This window comes from Symphalangus syndactylus, chromosome 19, assembly GCF_028878055.3.
Source record: "Symphalangus syndactylus isolate Jambi chromosome 19, NHGRI_mSymSyn1-v2.1_pri, whole genome shotgun sequence".
Lineage (NCBI taxonomy): Eukaryota > Metazoa > Chordata > Mammalia > Primates > Hylobatidae > Symphalangus > Symphalangus syndactylus.
In genome coordinates, this window is record NC_072434.2 from 39857729 (window position 1) to 39881227 (window position 23499).

Sequence of the window (23499 nt, forward strand, 5' to 3'; positions counted from 1 at the left end):
TGAGCCGAGATCACGCCATTGCACTCTAGCCTAGGTAACAAGGGCAAGACTCCCCCTCAAAAAAGAATTAAAATAAGTGTTACATATTATCATAAGATCTAAAATCCAAATCCTTTTATTAACCTTATTTTTAATTTTATTAAATAGAAAATACATCAAATAATGTCACATTTCAAGCATAACAGTTAAATTTTTTTTGACTGTTATGCTTGAAATTTGGAAATTCCCAATCCCTGGACACTACTGATTTGTCACCACAGATCAGATTTGCTTTTTTCTAAAATTTCATATGCATAAAATTATATGGTAGGTATGTCTCCTCTAGCTTATTTCTTTTAGAATAATGTTTTAAAATTTATCCACACTGATGGATGAATCAGTACTTTCTTTTTGTTGCTGAGTACTATCCAATTTTATGACTTACGATATTATGAAATATATATTTTGGTCTTTGACCCCCTTTCCTGGCATACAACTCCTAAAATACTTAGAAACTCTGAAGTGATGTCTTGTGTTTGCTAATGATTGACTGAACTTATGGCTGGTAGCCCCTGGATAACTTCAGGATGGGGGATGGGAGAAGAAAAAAGAAAAAGAAAAAAAAATAGAAATGCTTTGAGTTATGGTTGACAGTTTAAATAAGCATGCTGCCCATGCACTGAAACCTTTGAAAGTCACTATACTACTTAGCTTGGATATCATTTCATATCATTTAATTGCACAGCAAGTTGATTTTACAGTTTTTGTCAAGGACCAAATGAAGGAGGGGTTGGAAATAAATTCTAGTTTCTTCCTACTTTTTGGCATGATTCTCATTAACATCTGAAAAGACCAGAGCCGAAAACATCTAAGAGGACTCTTAATTATAAACATTATAGGCTGGGCACAATGACTCATGCCTGTAATCCCAGCATTTTGGGAGGTTAAGGAAGGTGGATCACCTGAGGTCAGGAGTTCGATACCAGCCTGACCATCATGATGAAACCCAGTCTTTACTGAAAATACAAAAATCAGTCGGGCATGGTGGTGGGCACCTGTAGTCCCAGCTACTCAGGAGGCTGAGGAAGGAGAATTGCTTGAACACGGGAGGCGGAGGTTGCTGTGAGCTGAGATCGCGCCACTGCACTCCAGCCTGGGTGACAGAGCAAGACTCTGTCTCAAAAAAACAAAACAAAAAACCATTATAAAATCTATCATAAACTTCCAAATCAAAGAAAAATGAATCATAAAAATTCCATCAGCTATTTAGTCATAAATCATTAGTTCAATTGCTGAATTATGCCAGCTATTACTGATTAACTGCAGTTATACTTTACAACATAGGTCTTCACCTCCAGAATGCTTTCTATAAAGTTTAACAACAAATAAAAAAAAAGATTGAATAATCTCGCTAAAAAAAGATTTTCAACGTCTTAGTGACTGAAGTTCATGGTTTTGATAATGATAAAAACGGGGGAAAGGGAAAACAAAGACATTCTGATTTCTCTTAGAAATAGCAGAATTAAGTACCTTACTGTACCTCTCAAGTTACTTACATTAATATCTCTTTCATGTATCTCATCTACAATTACATGACTGATTCCTCGAATGCCTGCTTCTAATTTTCTTAGGAGCACACCTTGAAAAGAAAATCAAAAACAAAAGTTCAAAGTAGTAAATCTCTGGACAATTATCTATATTTCAACTAAAAGACCCCAGCATCATTTTAGAAAATAATTGCATGTACATTTAAACTATTAAAAAGCGATAGTGTACTATGAAATATAGTTTTTTTCGCTGATTTTATGATTTCATTTTCTCTAAGCTACAAGATCTAATGGGTATATCATACTTTCCATGAAGGAAAAAACTGCCAAAAGTTTTATTTAAACAAGAAATCTGAGACTGGCTCATTATTTCTTTCGTCATTCTGTTCTGCTATCAAATTTTCTTCACAACCACAATATAAACCCCAAATGAAAAATCAAAATACATTACTGACCTACAGTACAAAACATTATACTGGCATGAGGACGAGGAAGTATAGACTCAAATCGAACACTGTAGCCACAGCTTTTTCCAGGCTCTTCTCCTCTTTCAAATGCAACTCGCTCTGCCACAGAAACTGCACTGATTCTTCTGGGCTGAGACAGAAAAAAAGAAAAGTGACTTAACAACTACAAAGTTAGATACACTTGTTTATTAGCATTTTTGGATTATTGTAGTAAATCTGTCCTACTGCCAGCTGAATAACAAACAATAAATGTACAAAAAACACTATCTGATTCTATGGCAGACACTTAAAAAATGTTTTTCATTTTGCATATAAAATGATTCTATAATTTGTCATTGCCTCCAACTCTTAAAATAGTATTCAAAGGGATTTTCCAGTAGGAAACAGGGCATAGCATACGTAGGGGGGTTTGCTTTTGTAACTGATAGCCACACTAAAAACACAGTTTTAGAAAATTATTTAACTGAGACGTATGGGAATCAGGAAGGTGAACAACTGCCTTCTTTGCCATATGTACTGTGATCACCTTCTGCTCACTTATTAACTCAGTAATCAAACATTCAATGCACTTTTGCATCAGGTGCCAGAGAAGGTGCTAGAGATAGGAAACTGAAATCACTGTTTTTGATGAGCTCACATAGCAGGAAAAACTGTGTGAATTGCTATGTCCAACAATCAATCTGCAAAACTCTAAGGGGAATGCTATAGATTAATGTTTTAAGTGTTGGATCTTTTTATGAAAACTCTTCTGAAGTGTTCCATGTCTTCTAAGTACAAAAACAATCTTTACTTGGTGGATAGTATGAGGACATGCCTAATGTACAGCTACAGAGGTACACGAAGATTTATATACTGCATGCTTTTAAGGTGCCTTGGATTTGATTCTGTCTGTAAGTTCCTGATGACAGGCTAGATTTCAGTTCCTTGCTTGTGTATACTATCACCTGGCTCATATTTATCCTGCCCATAAAGATAAAAGATTGAAAGCTACTTTGTTAAACACACTGTGTAGAATTTTGGTAGCTTTTACTGACCACTATCTTCTTTGTACTAAACAATCCTTTCAATAATCTTATTTAGCAATGGATAAGGATTTTTCAAGCTATGTCTCCATTTTCTTGAATTTCTCTATATTTCATAGAAATTATCAAAGTTCTGAAGGTTTAACTCCTGTAAGTCAGATCAGCTGTTTAAATATCAACATGTCATATATATATGCACTTTCATCCAGAGATTTAATTAGTGAGAACAAAATGAGATACAGACACAGTGCTCTGCACCTGTCACCCTGAAAAATAGCGTTACATGAAAGTAGGAGGTCTGTATCTGTCCATCAAAAGAGTTCTACATACTTGAGTCAAGGAATGTGAAAATATTATTTCACTAAAGGTACAAAATGTAACCACCAAGTTTTCTGCATCCTTTCAAAAAGTTGCTTGTATTCTACAACCTATCATCTCCCTTTTCTACTACTGTCTTTCCTATAGTTTTTTCTTTTTTTCTTTTCTAACACTTTACTAACAGCTGGCTTCTAGAAAGACTTAAAATATTAGGATATTTGACTCTTCTGAGGTGTGTTCACATGCTACTGGTACTCAGAGATTGCTTTGTCACTTTGGGGTTATTTTCAAGTCTACGATCTTTGTGGTTTCCAGATTACTCCTAAACTGAATATGCGCAGGAGATGGTCAGTTTCCCAAGCGATTATCTATTTTAGTTCTTAACTACCCACAAAACACAAATGTCTTAAATCCCAAGAAAGACATGATAGAGGTTTTAAATACTAATACAGGAGGTGCTAAAAAACCATGATCAGAAGCACTTTTTTGCTGCATTTCTCTAAGTACGACTAGAACATTAATATCAAGACAACTATTCCAACAGCAAAGAAGTAAATGACCCCGTAATCTCTTTCCCATATTTTGTATGCTTCTCTGATTTACTAACTTCCAGTTTCCTCAATAGCCTTTGACTTAAAACAAACAAAAAACATTTAAAATACAAGTGTTTTTCATCCCTAGTTGATTTGACTAGAAATCTGTCATTTTTCTTGAGGGGAGTGTGGCAAAATGCATAAAACTTAAAATATGCATACCCTCTGACCCAACAATTCTGTGTCTAGGAATTTAATCCAATTATGTTCATCCCAGCACACATATCAAAATATCAGAAACAATCTTTAAGTCCGGTGCGGTAGCTAGCCAATGAATTCCAACATTTTGGGAGGCCAAGGCATGAGTAATGCTGGAGGCAACAAGTTCAAGACCAGCCTGGGCAACATCTCTACAAAAATAAACATCAGTTAGGTCTGGTGGTAGAGGCCTCTAGTCCCAACCACTTGAGAGTCTGACGCTGGCCGGTTGCTTGACCCAGGAGTTTGATGTTGCAGTGAGCAATGATGGTGTGTCACTGCAATTCCAACAAGAGTAAGACCCTGTCTCTCAAGAAACAAGAAATTCCTCCCAGGTTCAAGCGATCCTCCCATCTCAGCCTCCAAAGTACCTGGGACTACCCTGGGGTGCCATCACACCTAATTAATTTTTGTATTTTTTGTAAAAATGGAGTTTCGCCATGTTGCCCAGGCTGGTCTTTAACTCCTGCACTCAAATAATCCACCTGTCTTGAACTCTCAAAGTGCTGTAATTACATGCGTGAGCCACCAAGCCTGGCCTGGGTTTTGGATTTTTAAAAAATTATTCTATTCTTAAAATTTCCCTAAGGTGTATGTATTACTCTTGTAGTACACAAAAAGCAGTAAAAAAAAAAAAAAAAAAATTCTTCTAATTCTTAATTCTTAGCTCATTAGAAATATTCACAGGACAGGCATTTTGTGTGGGATAACAATGCCTAACGTGAGTGTATCAATGAATATTTAAACCTTTCTCAGACTGCACGCCATCTTACAGTGTATGAAGATGCTCTACTTATCCCTTAAATAATCTATCACTTTTCCCTTGATCTTCTGTGCTTCAATAATTATTTTATATATTCTGCCACAGTGAATAACTACAAGGCAAGGCTCATAGGTAAAACAAGTTCTATCTATACCTGCAGGGCCACTTCTATTATAAGGAATAGATACATATTCTATATTCCTCAAATATAAATAAGAACATAGAGACATCTAGAAATCATATTTGTGTAATATAACAGTAAAAACCATGGCAGCATATATGCCTTATTTATGCTTCAGAATACTAGTAAAATCTTTTCCTGCTGCATTCTAGTAGATTAAAAACACAAGTTCAAAAAGGTTATTTTGCCTAAGGACACATAAATGACTTAAGACTTCAAATTTCCTTTACTCCCAATACAATCCTTTCTCCAAGTATTTTACTTTTTATTATTTTAACTATGTTACACTTGGATTACTAAATATGTTAAAAATAAAACAATAACCGGCAAAAGTGAGACTAGTTAGAAAGTACCAGTGATGAAAGCAAAGGATAATATTTTTCCAACAGAAAGGTGGAAGAATAGTTCCAACTGTCCTCCAGATATGTGCTTTTCTTTTAATTTTCATTGCATATATCTGCTTATCTCATTTTCTCTTTAGAATTTTACTACTCTTGCCTGAAGTCCAGCCATAGTAGCAGGTAATTTCAAGTGCTAACCTTTTCCTCACACTTCTGTCTGGTTTAACTGGTAGCTCTAATAATATGTACTGAGCAGTCACTGAAATCACTATGTACCAGGTGCTGGGTAACACTTTCTATACCATAAGAGGTTGGAGATCTCTCCCAAACTGTTATTTTGTAGTATTCTAGAATCCATACCTTTGATGTACACCTCTTGCTATTTACCAAGAACTACAGCGATTTCTTCCATCTTTCAAAACTGAAGTTCTAAAAGGTCCCAACTTTGCTTTTTCACATCTGAGCGTTAAATACACAGTAATATGACTAAGCTGCCACAAAATACCAAGATTCCTAATGCACTAGATACTACAAAATGTATCAGGCTCCACCATCTCTATCTTTTAAGGTTCTGAATGTATTTTATATAAAGAACCTCTCTTATCCTGAAATGATGGTACTATGGGGTAAGTACAGGATTGATAAAATTACATTAATATACTTGATCTACATCCTACAATTACAATTCACCTCTTTCAAATAACTTTAAAGGTAGAAGACAGCTATTTCCTACTTAAAATTTTCTGCATACAGCCCACCGGTTTTAAGTGGCTTGAGTATAGATATCCCGAATGATAGAATTCAGTGAGTTTGGTTGAGAATTTACACTAAGGCTGATGTCATGGTTTGAGCTACTCATTCTGTTATACTCCAGTCCATAACTCTAAACTTGTGCTCTGTGAACTGAGATAATACACTTAAAATCAGGAACATAAAAAAACTTTCTAATACTTAACTGATGACTTCATGTGGTTTCCTATAGATGGCTACAAGTGCAAGATAAGGAAAAAATGATTCAACAGTGGTATTACTACAAAAATAACTAATGCTATGTCAGACTGTGCCAACAGAAGTACAGTATATTAAAAACAAAAATAATAAAAAACTGTATTCTATAATAACCAATCAGCGTGCTCAGGCCTACTTTTCATATTACAGGTAGGTGCTGATGAATTTGAGTGTGTTTAAATCTTAGACTTACTGTACCTTCATGGCTGAACTATAAATGTTTAGTTGAGACTTTCGAACTAAGTACATACTAGGACACAATATAGGTTTTTAAAATTTTGAAGACTTGTTACAGGTAAGAGGTATGAGACTGATTTTGGGACAAACACTAGGACAAAAACATGCAAGCCACAGAATGTAGATGCAATATGAGTTGTAAGTAATTCACCCCAAATCAGAAGACACAGGTTTGCTAATACATTTCCATGCCACTGAACTTTTTAAAAGACAGTGAGACAAAGCACTTCTCACTTGGGCAGGAACTTTTACTCTATTTATGACATGCAGACAACTTGAGACTCCTGTCTTCAGCTCGCTTGTTAAATTCTGCACTTCTTTTTGCTATATGCTGGAATTGCTTTTGAGATTAGAAATGCATAGTGGTAGGAAAAGGGAGAGGAAGGGAAGAGCAGAGCAGAGCAGAGCTGAGCTCAAGGCTTCTCTTCTGTAAAATTGCACACTCTTAAACAATGTTCTTCCTGAAAGATGAGGTAAGAATTAAGAGTAAGAATATTTTATTGGAGTATGATGACATCTGGGGCTGCAGCCTTCACTGTAAGTCAAAAAATCCATAGCCAGTTTTAGGGGTGAGTCGGAAAATCAAAGAAAATTTTGTGAACAAGCTAGGAATCCTTTCCCAAAAAAATGTCAATTTATCATATTTTTTCAAGCCTAAGGTATCATCAGCCTTAGGATGCAACATGATTCCTTCATAGCAATTTTTTTTTTTTTCAGGAGAAAACCCAATTCTCACATAAAATATACAATTATACTAATTATACAATTATACAATTATAAAAATGTATCTCACTTTCAGAAATGTTAAAAAGTTTCAGATATATGCTTTATACATGCAAATGTAAATGAACATGCACACATTTCAAAGTTGGTAACTCTCCTCTGAAAACTGATTATGTTTCCCAGGTTAAGCAACATTAACCCATTGGGGAAAAAAATAATTTCTAAGTCAAGATGTAAGCCTACCTGAGAGGTAGGAACCTGGCTATTTGCAATGCTCTCCCACAAAGTGCCAGAAGTACAGGGTAGAGCCAACGGAACTGCTTTAACCTCAGAGCACTTAGAAGAGCTAATCAGTTCTTCCCTAAGTACTGGGACAAACTTGCAGGCGCTGCTCACTGCTAGTAAGGTAATACAGTGTTAGTTAAAAGGAAGAATCCTAAAAGGCAGATTGCTTGGTTTTTTAATCCTAGTTCTACCACTTTCTGTGTTAACCTTGGGCATTTTATCTTCTTTGTGCCTTAATTTACTGAAAGAGAAATACTATGTGAAATAGTACTTAAATCTTAGGGTCATTATGAACTTTGAGTTTTTTCTAAAAAGCTACTGCTTAGAATAGAACATGGCACACAGTAAAAGTTAACCATTACCTGTCTGACTGGTTTTTATTCAGTATCAAGGTGGTAAGATAGAGATGACCAAGATTTGGATGAACTTTAGGACAAAGAATTCTTAATCTCGACAGTCTGATTCTAGGCCCAGAGACTCTTTAGACAAGATAAAAAGAATCCCTCACATAGTCCAGTTTAGCATACTAGTGTAGCATACTGGAGATTAGAAAAAGACTAAGTTCTTTTTATGTTTTTTTTTTTTTTTTTTTAATTTAATTTCAAGGGCACAATGCTCTCTCAATCTTAAATAATTACAAAAATTAGTTAAAGAACTAGAAATAGTCTGGTCTCTAGGTATTTCATGGTTGGTTTACCACTTACCTGAGTTACTACAATGTTACACTCTGCTGCTCGGTCATTCTGGATAAAGTCATCTAGAATGAACTGGGGAACCTGTGTGGTTTTCCCACATCCAGTAGCCCCTCTAATAATGACAACCGAATTTTGACTGATTGCTTCCAGAATCTCACTTTCAAATTTCTTCACAGGCAGTAACTCTCTCTCCTGCAAGATCTGCATTAGAAAAGTCACAGTTTAGTCAAATGTCACCAACACATTAGAAGCAACTGTCTTGATCCTTTAAAAAACTTCTATCTCTAGAGACCAGGCGCGGTGGCTCACGCCTGTAATCCCAGCACTTTGGGAGGTTGAGGATCATGAGGTCAGGAGTTGGAGACCAGCCTAGCCAACATGGTGAAACCCCATCTCTACTAAAAATACAAAAATTAGCCAGGTGTGGTGGCGCGTGCCTCTAATCCCACCTACTTGGGACGCTGAGGCAGGAGAATTGCTTGAACCCAGGAAGCAGAGGGTGCAGTGAGCCGAGATTGCACCACTGTACTCCAGCCTGGGCAACTGAGCGAGACTTTGTCTCGAGAAAAAACAAAAAAACCAAACTTCCACCTCTATAAAAACTTACTCATTTCCATTGGCTTAGGGATGAAAATGTTTTTTTCAAAAAAGAATGTGTATATATTTATATCTCTAATAGGAACTACTTCTTTTCACTAAACTTCTGAAGAATGTATCTTTTGGTGTTGTCCAAAAACTAAATTTTCTCATTGTCCCTGAACATTGCACATGCATTCTTTTTATCATTTTAATTTTTTATTTGGAAAACACTAAAACAAAAAAACCAACAGCAAAAGGAGTTACTGCCTTAAATTTCTCCACTTTTATTAAATTACATTAAGAAGTGAAATTCTCTCACAGGCCCTCAACTCACAGCCACTAACTTCAGGGGTAACTACGATTAGCAGTTTGGTACATATCTTTTGATATGCCCTCCTTAAAAGGGCAAAATGTATTGCTCATTGACTTTTTACCCATACCTAGAACATTCTGAAGCTCTGAGCACTATATGTCTAAATAATTCAGACTTACTCCTTGCAAATCATGATCCTGTTCCAACTGGTACATCAATTCATTCTTGAGGTCCATGCTTATTTGCTCTGGAGTAGCCTGTAAAACAAAAAGCCAACATAGTCAAACAAAAACATAATTCAGCTTCAAAATAAATCCATTTTTTACCTAGACATACTAATCAAATATAGTCAAGAGTAAAACACAAGAGTCCAATCTCAAAAACAATATTGCACTCACAAAAGCCAGAGGCCCCTCATCAATGTTGCTACTAGTCCAAGGATTCCAGTTGGATTGTGGAGGTGACCAAGGAACCACACCCACTTGGTTTTGTCGCTGAGATGGTTCAAACTGAGCCAATTTGCCAATGTTGAGTGCAACTGGCACAGAAGGATCTTCAGGCTATTAAAAAATAAGAAAAACAAACAAAAAAATATGATTTGCTTGTCTACTGAGAGTTCTATGTAAATGTGAACTAAACAGCTTTATGCTTACCGGGGGCAAAATCTCAAGATTTAGCTCTTGAATGATGTTTTGCAGCTGATGCTCTAAATCTTGAGAGAGGTTTACTTTGTAAGGCTCCACCTATGGAAAAAGGATAACACATAACAACACTACTCAAATCTACTATAATGGGGCTAAGACTATACAGTCAACATTAGGCCTACAATATTCCTAAACCAATAGTCAGTTCCCTTTAGTGAGAGAATTACTTCAATGATTATTTACTCACTGCCTATTATGAACATCATGCCAGACACAGAGATGATTAGCAGGGCCATTTTCATTTCCTGAGGTAAGATTCTTAAAATTAAACTTCTTTAGCCAAATACTAAACAAGAGCTAAACTGAATCTCACACTATCTCATAAGTCTATTAAATCTAAAGACTCACTGTCTCTCCTTCCTTCTTCTTTGTAAGTCCAGAGTAAGCTTCAACCACTCCAAGATGGTACAGTTGTCTGACAAGTGACAGGGCACAGGACTGTGCTGCCAATTTCTTATTTGATCCATGTTCTCGTGCAAAAATCCCTATAATGTAAGGTCAGGATTATCAGACAGAAAGAAATCACCTGAGTAAAGAAACATCTTATCACAAGAAACTATGGGCTTACGTACACAAGAAGCCCTAAAATACAGGGTATGCCATGGCTTCTAGTTCCTTTTTATTCTATTAATATCTGCTAAACAAAAGAAATTGCCAAACAGCGTATCAACTAAATAACCAACAGTTTTGATTACTGGCTGATACTAGGACTCATACAAATCAGTATTAGGAAAGCAAATAACCTATTTCAACGAAGTTGTTCACTGTTAATATCAGACATTAAAATAGGGGAAGAAAACATAGTTTGAAAAGACTAAGAGTAAAAAATAAACCAGTAAAAGTAATTGGGTCCAGAGTGGTTACCTAGACCAAGATTTGGGAAACTTTTTCTATAAAGGGTCAATTAATATATTTTAGGCTTTGCAGGCCATATAGTATCTTGTCGCAACTACTCAACTCTTCCTTTAATGTGTGAAAGCAGCCACTGACAATAGAGTTTGACAAACCACAGGCCTGGGAATGGCTTCACGTTTTTCAAGAGTTGTAAAAATAAAATGAAAATAACAATGTGTGACCTGTAAAGTCTAAAATATGAGTGTAGCTGTTATAATACAACAGTTCTTATAAAAACAGGCAGTATGTTGGATTTGGCCAGAGGGCTATAGTTTGCTGACCTCAGCATTAAACTAAAGCTAAGTTACTCATATCCTTAAAGAAAATATTAATAGAAAGTTTTCTCTCCTCCAGTATCATTCATCTTTAGGAGAGATGAATATAAAACAAAGGGGTACAAAGGTATCTTTCTGCCTAACTAGCCAAATTAACCTCAATAAGTGAGCTGACAGAAGTTAGCCTGCCTTTATCCTCTCTCCCTTAGTACTACCCATCCACTCAAAATAACTCATTGTATACATAAAAATGAAAAAATGTTTTAAGACCGGGCACAGTGGCTCACGCCTGTAATCCCAGCACTTTGCGAGGCTGAGCCAGACAGATCACTAGGTCAGGAGATAGAGACCATCTGGCTAACATGGTGAAACCCTGTCCCCACTAAAAATACAAAATAATCGGCCGGGCGTGGTGGTGGACACCTGTAGTCCCAGCTACTGGGGAGGCTGAGGCAGGAGAATGGCATGAACCCGGAAGGCGGAGCTTGCAGTGAGCCAAGATCATACCACTGCCCTCTAGCCTGGGTGACAGAGCAAGACTCCGTCTCAAAAAACAAGAAAGGTTTAAAATTATTTGACACTGGCAGACTCCTAATCATCCCACTGTGTCTTATCTTTGAAAGATTACACTAACATGTCTGTTTTCACATGCAAACTGGGAGACTTTGCCTCTAATTTATATAATTACTAATATTCTAATATTCTAAGATATACCCTAGATGCTGTCTTATATCATGTGCTCTTTCAATACAGCTTCTGTATATGTGGCTCAATACTTAAAATGTGAAGATTCCTTCTCTATACAAAGACTTGGAATATTGGGGAAACAGTACACTTACTTCTGCCCAGCTGCTTGATATAAATGGTCATTTCTGCAATAAAGCTCCTGTAACAACATATACAAGCAAGGTTAGAAATTTCACTGTTAGAAACCGGCAAATCCAGGTCTCCCAAGTCAGGCAGGCTTTCCAACTGCTTAGGCAAATCACAGAAAAAAAAAATTACCAACATTTATTTCTGCCCAACCCTAGAACAAATGAAGTATATAAACTTCAAATAATATACAACATGGCATAAGACAACTATAATCAAAGTTGATGAGCCAATTGTTCATGAAAGGAAAACGTTAGGGTATTAGATTTTATATTTACTTACTCTTATTCCAAAGGCTGGAGTCTCAAGAGCTAGAATACATTCAATGAAAAGGAATTTTCCACTTAGCTTGGAGCCAAGAAATAAAGTAGGCCCCGAATGTTTTACATTACGGTTATAATTATTTTAAGATTCCTTTGCATAGGCCACCCATTAATGACTGCGATCTATTAAGCTAATATATGCAAACTCACACATGCACCTACACTTTGCGCATATCAATGGCTCCTGAGGCAGAGTTCTCACATCTGCCTGCAGTTGGAAGCAGCCCTGGATGACAAAAAACTTAGCCTATTTTTATCACATTTATTTAAATCAGGTCCTGGAGAACAAAACACATGTTGTAACATTATATCTAAAACTGCTAGCAGAGTCTAAAAAATGAATTTAGGTTTTAGCAAGGGAAAAACTGCCCTTTGATAACTATGCATTCTGGTCCTTTCACTGCTCAGATACATTCTAACCTAGACTTGGTGGTGTGAATAAAAGCTGGGTGAGGCTTAAGAAAAAAATAAATGTTAGACTCCTTCCTATACCTCGTGTGAACTGACCTTCAGGCACAGCGGCTTCAGGGGTCAAAGGCCACTGGCTTTCAGGGGAACAACATCCACCCTTTCATTAATGACATCGATGCCAGTATGTTTCTCAGCCAGGCTTAAAGTCAGCACTCAATCTCATTCTCCTCCACCTAGGGGGAACAGCGACACCAGAAATCAGTTTACAATAGTTTCCCATGTGATTGCTTAGTTCAGCCTAAGCAGCAGCACATGTGTGTATGAACACAGATCTCTGGTGTTGCTGTCTGTTATGCCTTTAAATAAAAGGACATACAAAGAGCAATGCTGTCCTGGCTCCCCCAAATGTCTGTGCCTCCCACATTGTCTTTTCCTGAATTCTTCACTGCTTTGTATCAGAAATCTATGATAAGATACTGATAACAAAAAATGTCTGCAACGATGAGCTTCAGGCACACTTAGGTATCTCATTGTTCTTAAAGTCACCAAGTGCTACCAAGCCCAATCCGTTCAGAAAGACAAAATATGAAAGAAAACAAATCATCAACAAATGTATCACTCCTTTGCAACCTGACGGTTTTAAAAAGGCTGACACCAGAAATATCTGAGAATTCAGGATTGAACAAAACAGTGGGAGGAAGGGGGAACCATGCTCTAAATATCATTTTGATCAGTGACAAAATTTTGTATTAATATTAATTATTTCAGGGTCGCTAGATGCATCCAAGGGAGAACACTTTGATTTTCGAGAAAAATATTTTTAATGTATTTGGATAATTTATTTCGTAAGTACGGACAGCAAACGGAATCATTCAAAAAGGTTTCCATTACAACCTCCCCTCCGTTCTAATAAAAATAACATCGCTCCCCAGAAAAGTCTAACCCATATGAGCCTTCCTGGGAGTAATAATTACTACACCCTGGAATGCTCTCAGGAAGAACAGCAAGCAGGCTGAGAAACATACTGTTAAAATGACCTCCCTTTATATTCAGTTTTATACATTTAACAGGAAAAAAGGACACCCCACATGCAAAGACCAAGGCTGTTCCTTTTCGACCTTACGATAAGCCCTTAAATTTCACTAGGACTCCTAGAAAAGCTGGCAGTTTTCAAAGCTTAAGTGAAATGTGGATGTAGATGCAATACAATTTACTTCTGGGACTCAAAACTTAAGTATCTAACCTGACCCATTAAAGAAATAGTAACTGCCTCTAACAATACGAAAGTGAAAAAAAAAATCACCACCTTTGGCTGGCTTTTAAATCAACTAGGGACAAACCAGCACTTGTGGTTATGACTTTTGCCTTTCAGATTCAAATGAGCATCTTAAATGTGTAGCACGACAAAAAAGATTTACGCTGAACTTCTTACACAGCTAAAATGCACTCATATGAAAACCATGGAAACTGCACAATACAAATCAGGAATTATTCTTCTGCAAATTAACGTTATCTTTTAACAATTCACTTCTAATCCACACAATTAACCAGACAACGTACAAAAATAGATTATATTCAACAGTGAATATCCAAAACCACCTTAACTTACTACAGAAGGAAAAGAACGAAACAAGCAAACCTGTTGTGATCAGGACCCACTTGGGTGTACTTATATTCTCCTTGGATCTTTTCTTTCTGAAAATATTGGTTTAGACGAGCTTTAGCATTTTCCAAGGTCCAGTTTCCATGAAGCCCAGCATTTAAATCCACTTCTTCTGATTCTAGAGTCTGTAGAATCAATGATAATTAAATTTGGCTCTGTTTAGTTATACAAACTTAAGGCACAGAAATTTTTAATGTCGTCTTTGTACTATCCTTTATGATGCAAAAGCTGTTTTTGATAGTTTATAGTCCTAGTCAAAAACTGAACCAGAATTAGTTTTTATTGCATCTAAAGGCCCTATTATATAAACAAGCTATTAGTTAATAAATTGCATTTAAATTCTTCCTAAAAAAAAAAATGACAACTTCTTTGTGCTTGTTTTAACACTCTGAATACATGAAGTGGAAAAATAAGCTATACTACTAAAGACATTTTTTTTTACTCTAAATGCTCATAAAATAAGGTCCCCTGAGATAATTACATTTCCTATAAATCTGAAGAGGAGATCTTTTTATTACTACCAAGAAAAAATGCTTTTTCCTCCATAGGCAATGTGAATAACAAGAGTAAATGAGTAGTTTAGCTTTATGATGACTTGTGCTAATAAGCAGTCTCAAATAACCTTTTAAAAGATGCACCCCAATTATTAACTTGTGAATATCCTAAGCCTTGGTGTTAACTAAGTCCCAAATCACATTCTCAGAGACGTAACCTAGGGTGCTGGCCTTACCGCTTGCACTTCTTGTTCTTCCTTTCTTGAGTAGTAATCCTTCAAGTTGGCTCCTCGGTCCCAGGTGGGCCCAGGAACACCATAGCCAGAGGCCCCTACCTCAGAATTATTTTCTGTTAAAAGAAAAAAAATTGTTCTCTTAATGAGTCATAACTGTAGAAAAATCCTAAATACACGAAAGAATTATCCTAATTTATGGCCGGGCATGGTGGTTCACATCTGTAATCCTAGCACTTCCGGACGCTGAGGTGGGTATCACTTGTGGTCAGGAGTTTGAGACCAGCCTGGTCAACATAGTGAAACCCCGTCTCTACTAAAAATACAAAAATTAGCCGGGCATGGTGGCGTATGCCTGTAATCCCAGCTACTAGAGAGGCTGAGGTAGAGAATTACTTGAACCTGGGAGATGGAGGTTGCAGTGAGCCAAGACTGCACCACTGCACTCCAGTCTGGGTGACAGAGCAAGACTCTGCCTCATAAAAAAAAAAAAAAAATTATCCTAATTTATATTTTGGCCCTCCATGTTTAGAAATTCATGGTTTCAACTCGGAGAGGGGGGAAGCTATCTCAGTGTTGAATTACAGGAAATGGCTGATAATTTAGCATGTATTATCAATATAGCTTTCTTTTAAACTTGTTACATTTGTAACAACACATTAAATGATAAAACCATTTCTTTGATAAATATGACTCTGAAGAGATAGCTACCCGCTAGGACTAGTGATGGAAATAAGGTAACTATTGATGAAAATTCCAAATAAGCAAAAACAGCAGCCAGCACTGACTATTAACTCTAAGTTTATTACGTGCATTTAAAAAAGTTTATCCCTCAAAGCAATCATATGAAGTAGACACTACTGCTATTTAATAAACAGTAGATATGAGACTTAAGCAATATGACCCAAATCCTAATCTACCATATGGTAGACATCCCAATAAAAGCTGTGACTATACAGTAAGTCCTCAATTAATGTCACTGCTAGGTTCTTGGAAACGAAGACTATAAGCAATGTTGTAAGATAATAACATTGAAGGAAACAGTTATTCAAGGACCTACTGTAAGTCATTCTGCAATGGCCTGGATCCACAGGGTAAACAGACAAGTCAACAATATATTTAGTAAGAATAAGGAACAAGAAAAGGCAATTCATAAGATTCTTTCACCAAATATTCTAGCCTGTGCAAAACCTATTTATTCAGAGAAAAATTTAGTAAAAGCTAATGACAGCAAAGAACTATGCTGTATCACATGTTCTATGAAAAAAATAAATGATCTGGTAGTATGTGCAAATTTATGAAGGCCTTGGGTTGTCTCTTAACATCAAGAGTTTACTGCAGTTCTTTCTACCCAAAATGAGAAACAGAGATGGTGATCAAGATTGTGTACATCTTATTCTCCACCACGTGCATGCATTCAAGTCCCTTACCTGCTTTGAGAGCCAGATGTGGAGGAAGAGGTCCTCCCATGGTTGTTGGTAAATCTCCTTCAGCATTTGCTGTAGTGTCAGGAGTATCAGTAAGTGGGGGAGGAGATGCTACCTGCAAAAGAAAAAGTCAAGGCAGTTGTCAGTGCTTTTGCCTTCACAGGGACTAGTAAATTATTTTAACATTTAAAAGAGACCCAGGTGTCATACCTCCTTTCTTTGTAATATTACCATCTTTGTTTAGAGGTTAAGTCTCTAGAGCAGTGCATCTCAAAATGTCTGCAATGAAGAACTGGCTGTTTCCCCTAATCCACTGGGAACAACCTGTCACAATACCGTATTTCTAAATGTTTACTCATTTCTGTACTTACCACCTCCTCACAAACTGTAACATTTTGAGTAACACTGCTCTGGGGCTCATTTTTATTTAGTACAGTGTTTACTATCTTAATACCTTTTAAAGCAGTCAAGAAAGTATTTTTCTACTCCATTTCTTAAGTATTTTATTGGTCATTAGTGTTTAATTTTATCAAATGCCTTTTCAAAAACCTTTATTAAGATGATCATGGAGTAGATATTTTTCTCTTATAAAGTCATTAATGCGATGTATTAAGAAAGTTTACGGGGTTTTGCCTTGGATGTGCTGTTACATAAAATATATTAATTTTCTAAACTAAGGAAAATTCTGAATTCTTAAACCCATCTAACCACATGGGTTTTAGGATGAAGAACTGAGATCTATGCAACCTTTTCCTTAACTAGATGGGATGGAATATTTCTGTTTGCAAAGAACATTTAAAAATTTTACTTATTTTTACTTTCTAATTCAGCAATTTCTGATTTTACTGCTATTAATTTCTCCTGTTTCATTCTGAGATGAAAGCTAATTCATTCAAAAAGCTGCTTTTTGTGCAATAGTATAACTAATATTATTTTGAATAAATGACTGTTCCTCTGACCACTCCAGAGTTTTGACAGACACTGTTATCTAAATAGTCTATGATCATAATTTAAAATTTTCACTTAGATCTAAATTGAAATTTCCAATTGTCTATTAGGGTTTTTTGGGCGCTTTGTTACTTTTTCACATTACCACTTTGCTTCTGCCAACATATACAGCAGCATTTCTAATGCTAGGTGTTACTAGTACATTGTGAATTTTTTTCTTTTCTGCTTTCTTCTAGAGAGCTTATACCTTGAAGGATAGTGTTCCTCCAAGGTTGGGGTTATGGAGACAAAGTAGAACCTACTCAAGGGTCAGCCCTAATAACCAAGGCACAGGAAAAATTCAGTGGGCAGTCCTGGCACCACAATGCTAACTTGTCCTCCTCTTTCTACCACCTTGCCACTCCAGGACCTCAAATTCCTCTCTACCTCACTCTCTATCTACACCAACCTAAAAGAAAATTCCTAACCTATGAGAACTGACGTGTCTGATGTAACTTCTATTTTCCAGTGATGGGGAGGATTTCCTTTTTTAACATTTCAAAATCAATTAAAATAGGTGAGGTATAAGAGTATTGAAAGTGTCACAGTGCATAATCTTGGCTCTGCCTAAGGAAGAGTCAGCAATATGAGAAAATACTTTTTCAAGGTTATAAAATAGTATACACAATATATATTTTATCACATTAAAATATACATTTAACTATCTAAACAAAAATACACAGATTTTAGCAACATTGGCAATGCTAGTCCATTTATTTCTTTTTCTATTCTCACAATCTGTTCCCATTTAAAAACTTTTTTTTTTTTTTTTTTTTGAGACAGGGTCTCACTCCAATCACCCAGGCTGGAGTGCAATGGTGCAATGACAGATCACTGCAGCCCCAACCTGTTGGGCTCAAGTGATCCTCCCACTTCAGCCTCTCGAGTAGATGGGACTACGGGCAGCCACCACCATTCCCAGCTAATATTTCTATTTTATTTTTGTAGAGATGGGGTCTATGTTGCTGAGGCTGGTCTTGAACTCCTGGACTCAAGCGATCCTCCTGCCTCTATCTCCCAAACTGTTGGTATTACAGGTGTGAGCCACCATGCCATTTTTCTTTTTTTGAGACAGGGTCTGGCTCTGTCACCCAGGCTGGACGATTTAGCCTAGGTAATAGTCAAGTACTGATGTATTCATTACAAAAAGACACAAGTATCTGACAGAATACCCAAGCTTGTAGTAGTATTATGAATGAATACTTAATACTTAACGATATGGTTCCACATTCTACCAAGAGGAAGATTAAAAAAAATTAAGGAGCAGTCAGAGACAGAAAGGTAATTAGAGAATCTGGTGCCAGAGAAGACAGAAAAATTTTGTTGGGTTGGAGAATGTGATCAATAAAGCTGAACGCTGATGAAATTAAAAAGGGGGGGGGGTGGGTACGTGTGTACACTTTACATCGAACCAATTTTTTTGATATGGCAAAAAACACAAGTAAAAATAAAGTTATAACGGGCAAACTGAGAAAAAATATTTGTGACACATCACAGATAAGGAGTTAATATTGCGAATATATTAACACAGAGGAGAAGACCAAGAATCCAATAAAAAAAAACAGAAGATATATGTAGAGGCAGTACACAGAAATATATATGTAAATGATCCTTAAAGCCCAAAAGATGTTTGACTTCACTCATAATTTTAAAAAGCAAATTAAAAGAATACTAAGGTATCTAAAACTAGTGGTGAGGTTATAGACCAACGTTTCTCAACATTAGCACCACTGACATTTCAACCGGGTAATTATTTGTTGCAGAAAGCTGTTCTGAACACCATAGTTTTTAACATCCTTGGCTTCTACCCACTAGATGCCATCAGCACACCTTCTTCAAGTTCAAACATCTCCAGACATTATCACATCTCCCATGAGGGGTAAAGTTTATAAAACCATCAGAAAAATGTAAACATTAATTGGATATTTCATTATATTAAGACACTATTCTTAAATTTTTCTTTTAGGTTTGATTATAATACTTTTTTTAAAAAAAAAATTATGTTTTAGTTAAAAACTGAAATATTAACAGATGAATAAGATGTCTGGGATGCTCCAAAATAATCTAAGAAAGGGGAGTAGTTAGAAATGAATAAAATTGAAAGTGTTGCAGCCAGATGACGGAAACATGGAGTTTCACTATATTATTCTTTTATACACATCTACAATTGTCCACAGCAAAAAAATTTTAAAATATCCTCTACTTGCTCACTTTTGGCAAATGCAATTTATGGCATGAAAGGGTAAGTTCCAGATGAAATAACTGATTATGAAAAAGGATTTCCCTAGAATGAGGAGGTAAGATAAAGATGGTAGCTGGTAACAGTTTGGTTACGTCTCCCTGCCCAAATCTCATGTCAAATTTTAATCCTCAATGTTGGAGGTAGGGCCTGGTGAGAAGTAACTGGATCATGAGGTGGGTTTCTCATGCATGGCTTAGTACCACTTTCCTTGGTACTGCTATCCTAGCAACAGCGAGTGAGTTCTCTTGAGATCTGGTCATTTAAAAGTGTGTGGCATCTTCCCCTTTACTTTCTCTTGCTCCTGCTATGTAGGACATCCCTGCTTCCCCTTCACCTTCTGCCATCATTCTAAGTTTCCTGAGGCCTCTCCAGAAGCCAAGAAGATTCCAGTACCACGCTTCCTGTAAAGCCTGCACAACTGTGAGCCAATTAAATCTCTTTTCTTTATAAATTATGCAGTCTCAGGTATTTTATAGCAATGCAAGAATGGACTAATAATACAGTGGGGTTAAAAGTAGAAATGGGTTGTTATAATTTTTTTTTTCCAAATTCATCCATTCATTTATTCAGTCAACCAAAAAACATTTAAGTATCTGCTATAGACCAGGAACCATTCTAAATGTTGGAGACACAGCAACAAACTAAAAACAAAAAAATCCCTGCCCTCACGAACTTACATTCTAATACAATCAAACAAAAATAAATTACGTTGGAACAACATCTTGGTGACATTTTAGGCTGGTTAATTCTTTGTTGTAGGAGGATGTCAAGTGCATTGTAGGTCATTAGCAGCATCCCTGGCCTTCACCTTCTAGATGTCAGTGGCCACCTCGAGTTACAACAAAAATTTATCTCCATACATTGCCAAACGTCCCTTGCAGGGACAAAATGGTCTCCAGTTGAGAAACACTGAGTTGAAAGTAAGTGTTATGGAGAAAAATGAAGCATTGAAGGAGTTTAGGAAGTAACCTGAGGGTGACAGTGAATTTGTAATGTTAAATAGGACAGCTGGGGAAGAGTCCTTCAGGTAGAAGAAACAGGTATGAAAGTTTTGGGGCAGAAAGATGAGGGCACATTTGAAGACCTATGAAGAAGTACAGCTACTGTAGCTGGAACAGAGGAAATAAGGAAGAAAGTAGGAAATCCACGGAGCATTTAATAGAAAACACCTGAGCCATGTTAAAACACTAATAAAAAAAATCACATAGGGGATTACTTCTGGTTGTAGCCAAGTAAGTTCCTGTAAGACTGACCCTCCTGCGGGTAACATAAACTTTAGGGGGAAAAAAATACAAACACACACACAACACACCAGAACTATATGCAGGCAATAAAAAATGAACGAAAAAAAGCAGGTAGATTCTTGAGAGAAGTTAAAATGGGGAAGCATGGAGTATCAAGGGTCTAATTCCAGTTTACTGTAGCTTTTAGCCCGAGAAGCCATCCCAGGCAGCTAAACCTCCAATGAAACCATCTTTTTGGCCTGAAGAATCAGAATTAGAGTTCAGGGAAAGCAAAGCTGCTAGAAAGGAGGGAATGCTGGAAAGGAAACAGCCAGAGAGGAGGAGCCCCAAATTCTGTATATGAAATCTCTGGCTAACCCTTGAAAACCATTCATGTACAGGGCAGATTCCAAGCTGCCCAGCAAAGGAGACCTGAAGGACTCTTCCATGGCTGTCCTAAATGATCAGAAAACTGAGGTGAGATCTGAGTTAACATCCAAAAGACAGCATTTGCAGTTTGAGTCCAAATTAAATGCCTGATTAAAAACAAAACGAAACAAAAAAACCAAATCAATGCTCTCTGGAGAAGCGTAACATTATTTAGAGTCTCCACAGCATAATATTCCAATGCCCAGAATCCAATAAAAAATTATTTGATACACAAAGAGGAAAATGTGATCCAACCTCAAGAAAATATACCTATCAACAGAATCCAACCCTGAGATGACTCAGATGTTAGTAGCAGTAGGCAAGGATTTTAAAGCAGCTATTAGAATTAAGGAAATCCATATTTACATTACAAACATACACTTATAACGAATGAAAAGAAATGCCACCAGAGAAAACATATACAAAAAAAGAATAAGCTGGAGATTTTAAAAGTGAAAAAGGTAGTGTCTGAAATACACTGGGTGGGCTTAGCAAAATGGAAGGGACAGAAAAAACTATCAAAGAATGTGAAGATAATCAATGAAAATTATTCAATTTGAAGAACAGTGGAAAAAATGATAGGAAAAAAAAGAGAGCCTCAGGGACCTGTGGGATATCAAGTCTTAAATATAAACACCAAGAGGAAAGAAGAAAAAATAAAAAATACCTTAAATAATAGCCAAGTCTCTCAAAGCTGGTGAAATACATAAATCTATGGATTCAAGAATCTCAGCAAACCTTGAACAAGTTAGAAAACACACATACAGGCCGGGCGCCGTGGCTCACGCTTGTAATCCCAGCACTTTGGGAGGCCAAGGCAGGCGGATCACGAGGTCAGGAGATCGAGACCATGGTGAAACCCTGTCTCTATTAAAAATACAAAAAAATTAGCCGGGCGTGGTGGCGGGCACCTGTAGTCCTACTCTGAGAGGCTGAGGCAGGAGAATGGCATGAACCAGGGAGGCGGAGCTTGCAGTGAGCCGAGATTGCGCCACTGCACTCCAGCCTGGGTGACAGAGCGAGACTCCGTCTCAAAAAAAAGAAAACATACATACAAAAAAACCCATGCCTGGTCACACAGTCAAACTACTAAAAACCAAAAATAACAGGAAAAGATCTTAAAAACAGAGACTACCACATTACATATGCGAGAGAGTGATTTGATTATAGCTGACTTCTTACAGAAAACAGGAAGTAGAAAATGTCGTATTATCTTTAAAGCGTATCTGGTCTCTGGCTGGGCACAGTGGCTCACGCCTGTAATCCCAGCACTTTGGGAGGCCGAGGCGGGCAGATAACCTGAGGTTGGCAATTGGAGACCAGCCTGACCAACATGGAGAAACCCCGTCTCTACTAAAAATACAAAATTAGCTGGGCATGGTGGCACATGCCTGTAATCCCAGATACTCCTGCCTGAGGCAGGAGAATCGCTTGAACCCAGAGGCAAAGGTGGCGGTGAGCCGAGATCATGCCATTGCACTCCAGCCTGGGCAACAAGAGTGAAACTCCATCTCAAAAAAAAAAAAAAAAAAAAAAAAAAAGTATTATCTGTTCTTCAATCCCATTTCCCCGGCATAGAACTCCTAAATCCTTATAATCTCCTAAGTGGAGACTTTTTGTATGCTAACGAGTTGACTGCTGGCTAGCAGGCCCTAGGTAGCTTCAGTGTGGGGGATGGTCACCGGAACCACCAAGCAAAGATTAGAGGGCTGAAACTTTCAGTCCCACCTCCCAACCTCTGGGGAGGTGAGAAGGGCTGAAGGTCAAGTCACCAATGGCCAACGATTTAATCAATACTGAATAATGAAGTTTCCATAAAAACCAAAGGGCAGGGTTTGGAGGGCTTCCAAATGGCTGAACACGTGGAGGTTCCTGAAGAATGGTGTTCAAGGCAGGGCATGGGAGTTCCCTGCCACCTCCGCCATATATTGCCCTGTGTATTTCTCCAACTGTATTTTGTAGTATTCTTTATCATAAACTGGTAAATGTATGTTTTCCTGAGTTCTGTGAGCCACACTAGCAAATTAACTGACCCCAAAGAGGCAGTCATGAAAACCCTAACTTGAAGCTAG

At 37.1% G+C, this 23499-nt stretch overlaps 1 protein-coding gene across 2 annotated transcripts in view; it reads right to left on the bottom strand.

Annotated features, from left to right (window-relative positions):
* DHX9 (DExH-box helicase 9) overlaps nucleotides 1-23499 on the bottom strand; it is a 49177-nt gene that overhangs the window by 19254 nt on the left and 6424 nt on the right. Inside the window, exons 4-14 of one of the 2 annotated variants that reach the window (XM_055233494.2) lie at nucleotides 16550-16661; nucleotides 15123-15235; nucleotides 14369-14517; nucleotides 11962-12008; nucleotides 10302-10438; nucleotides 9903-9992; nucleotides 9648-9809; nucleotides 9429-9506; nucleotides 8367-8558; nucleotides 1982-2123; nucleotides 1536-1618 (exon numbers count right to left, since the gene is read on the bottom strand). In XM_055233494.2, coding sequence (XP_055089469.1) covers nucleotides 1536-1618; nucleotides 1982-2123; nucleotides 8367-8558; nucleotides 9429-9506; nucleotides 9648-9809; nucleotides 9903-9992; nucleotides 10302-10438; nucleotides 11962-12008; nucleotides 14369-14517; nucleotides 15123-15235; nucleotides 16550-16661 — 1305 coding nt within the window. Of the gene's footprint in view, nucleotides 1-1535; nucleotides 1619-1981; nucleotides 2124-8366; nucleotides 8559-9428; nucleotides 9507-9647; nucleotides 9810-9902; nucleotides 9993-10301; nucleotides 10439-11961; nucleotides 12009-12825; nucleotides 12963-14368; nucleotides 14518-15122; nucleotides 15236-16549; nucleotides 16662-23499 lie in introns of those variants that run through there. The other variant, XM_055233496.2, reaches the window with a different exon arrangement.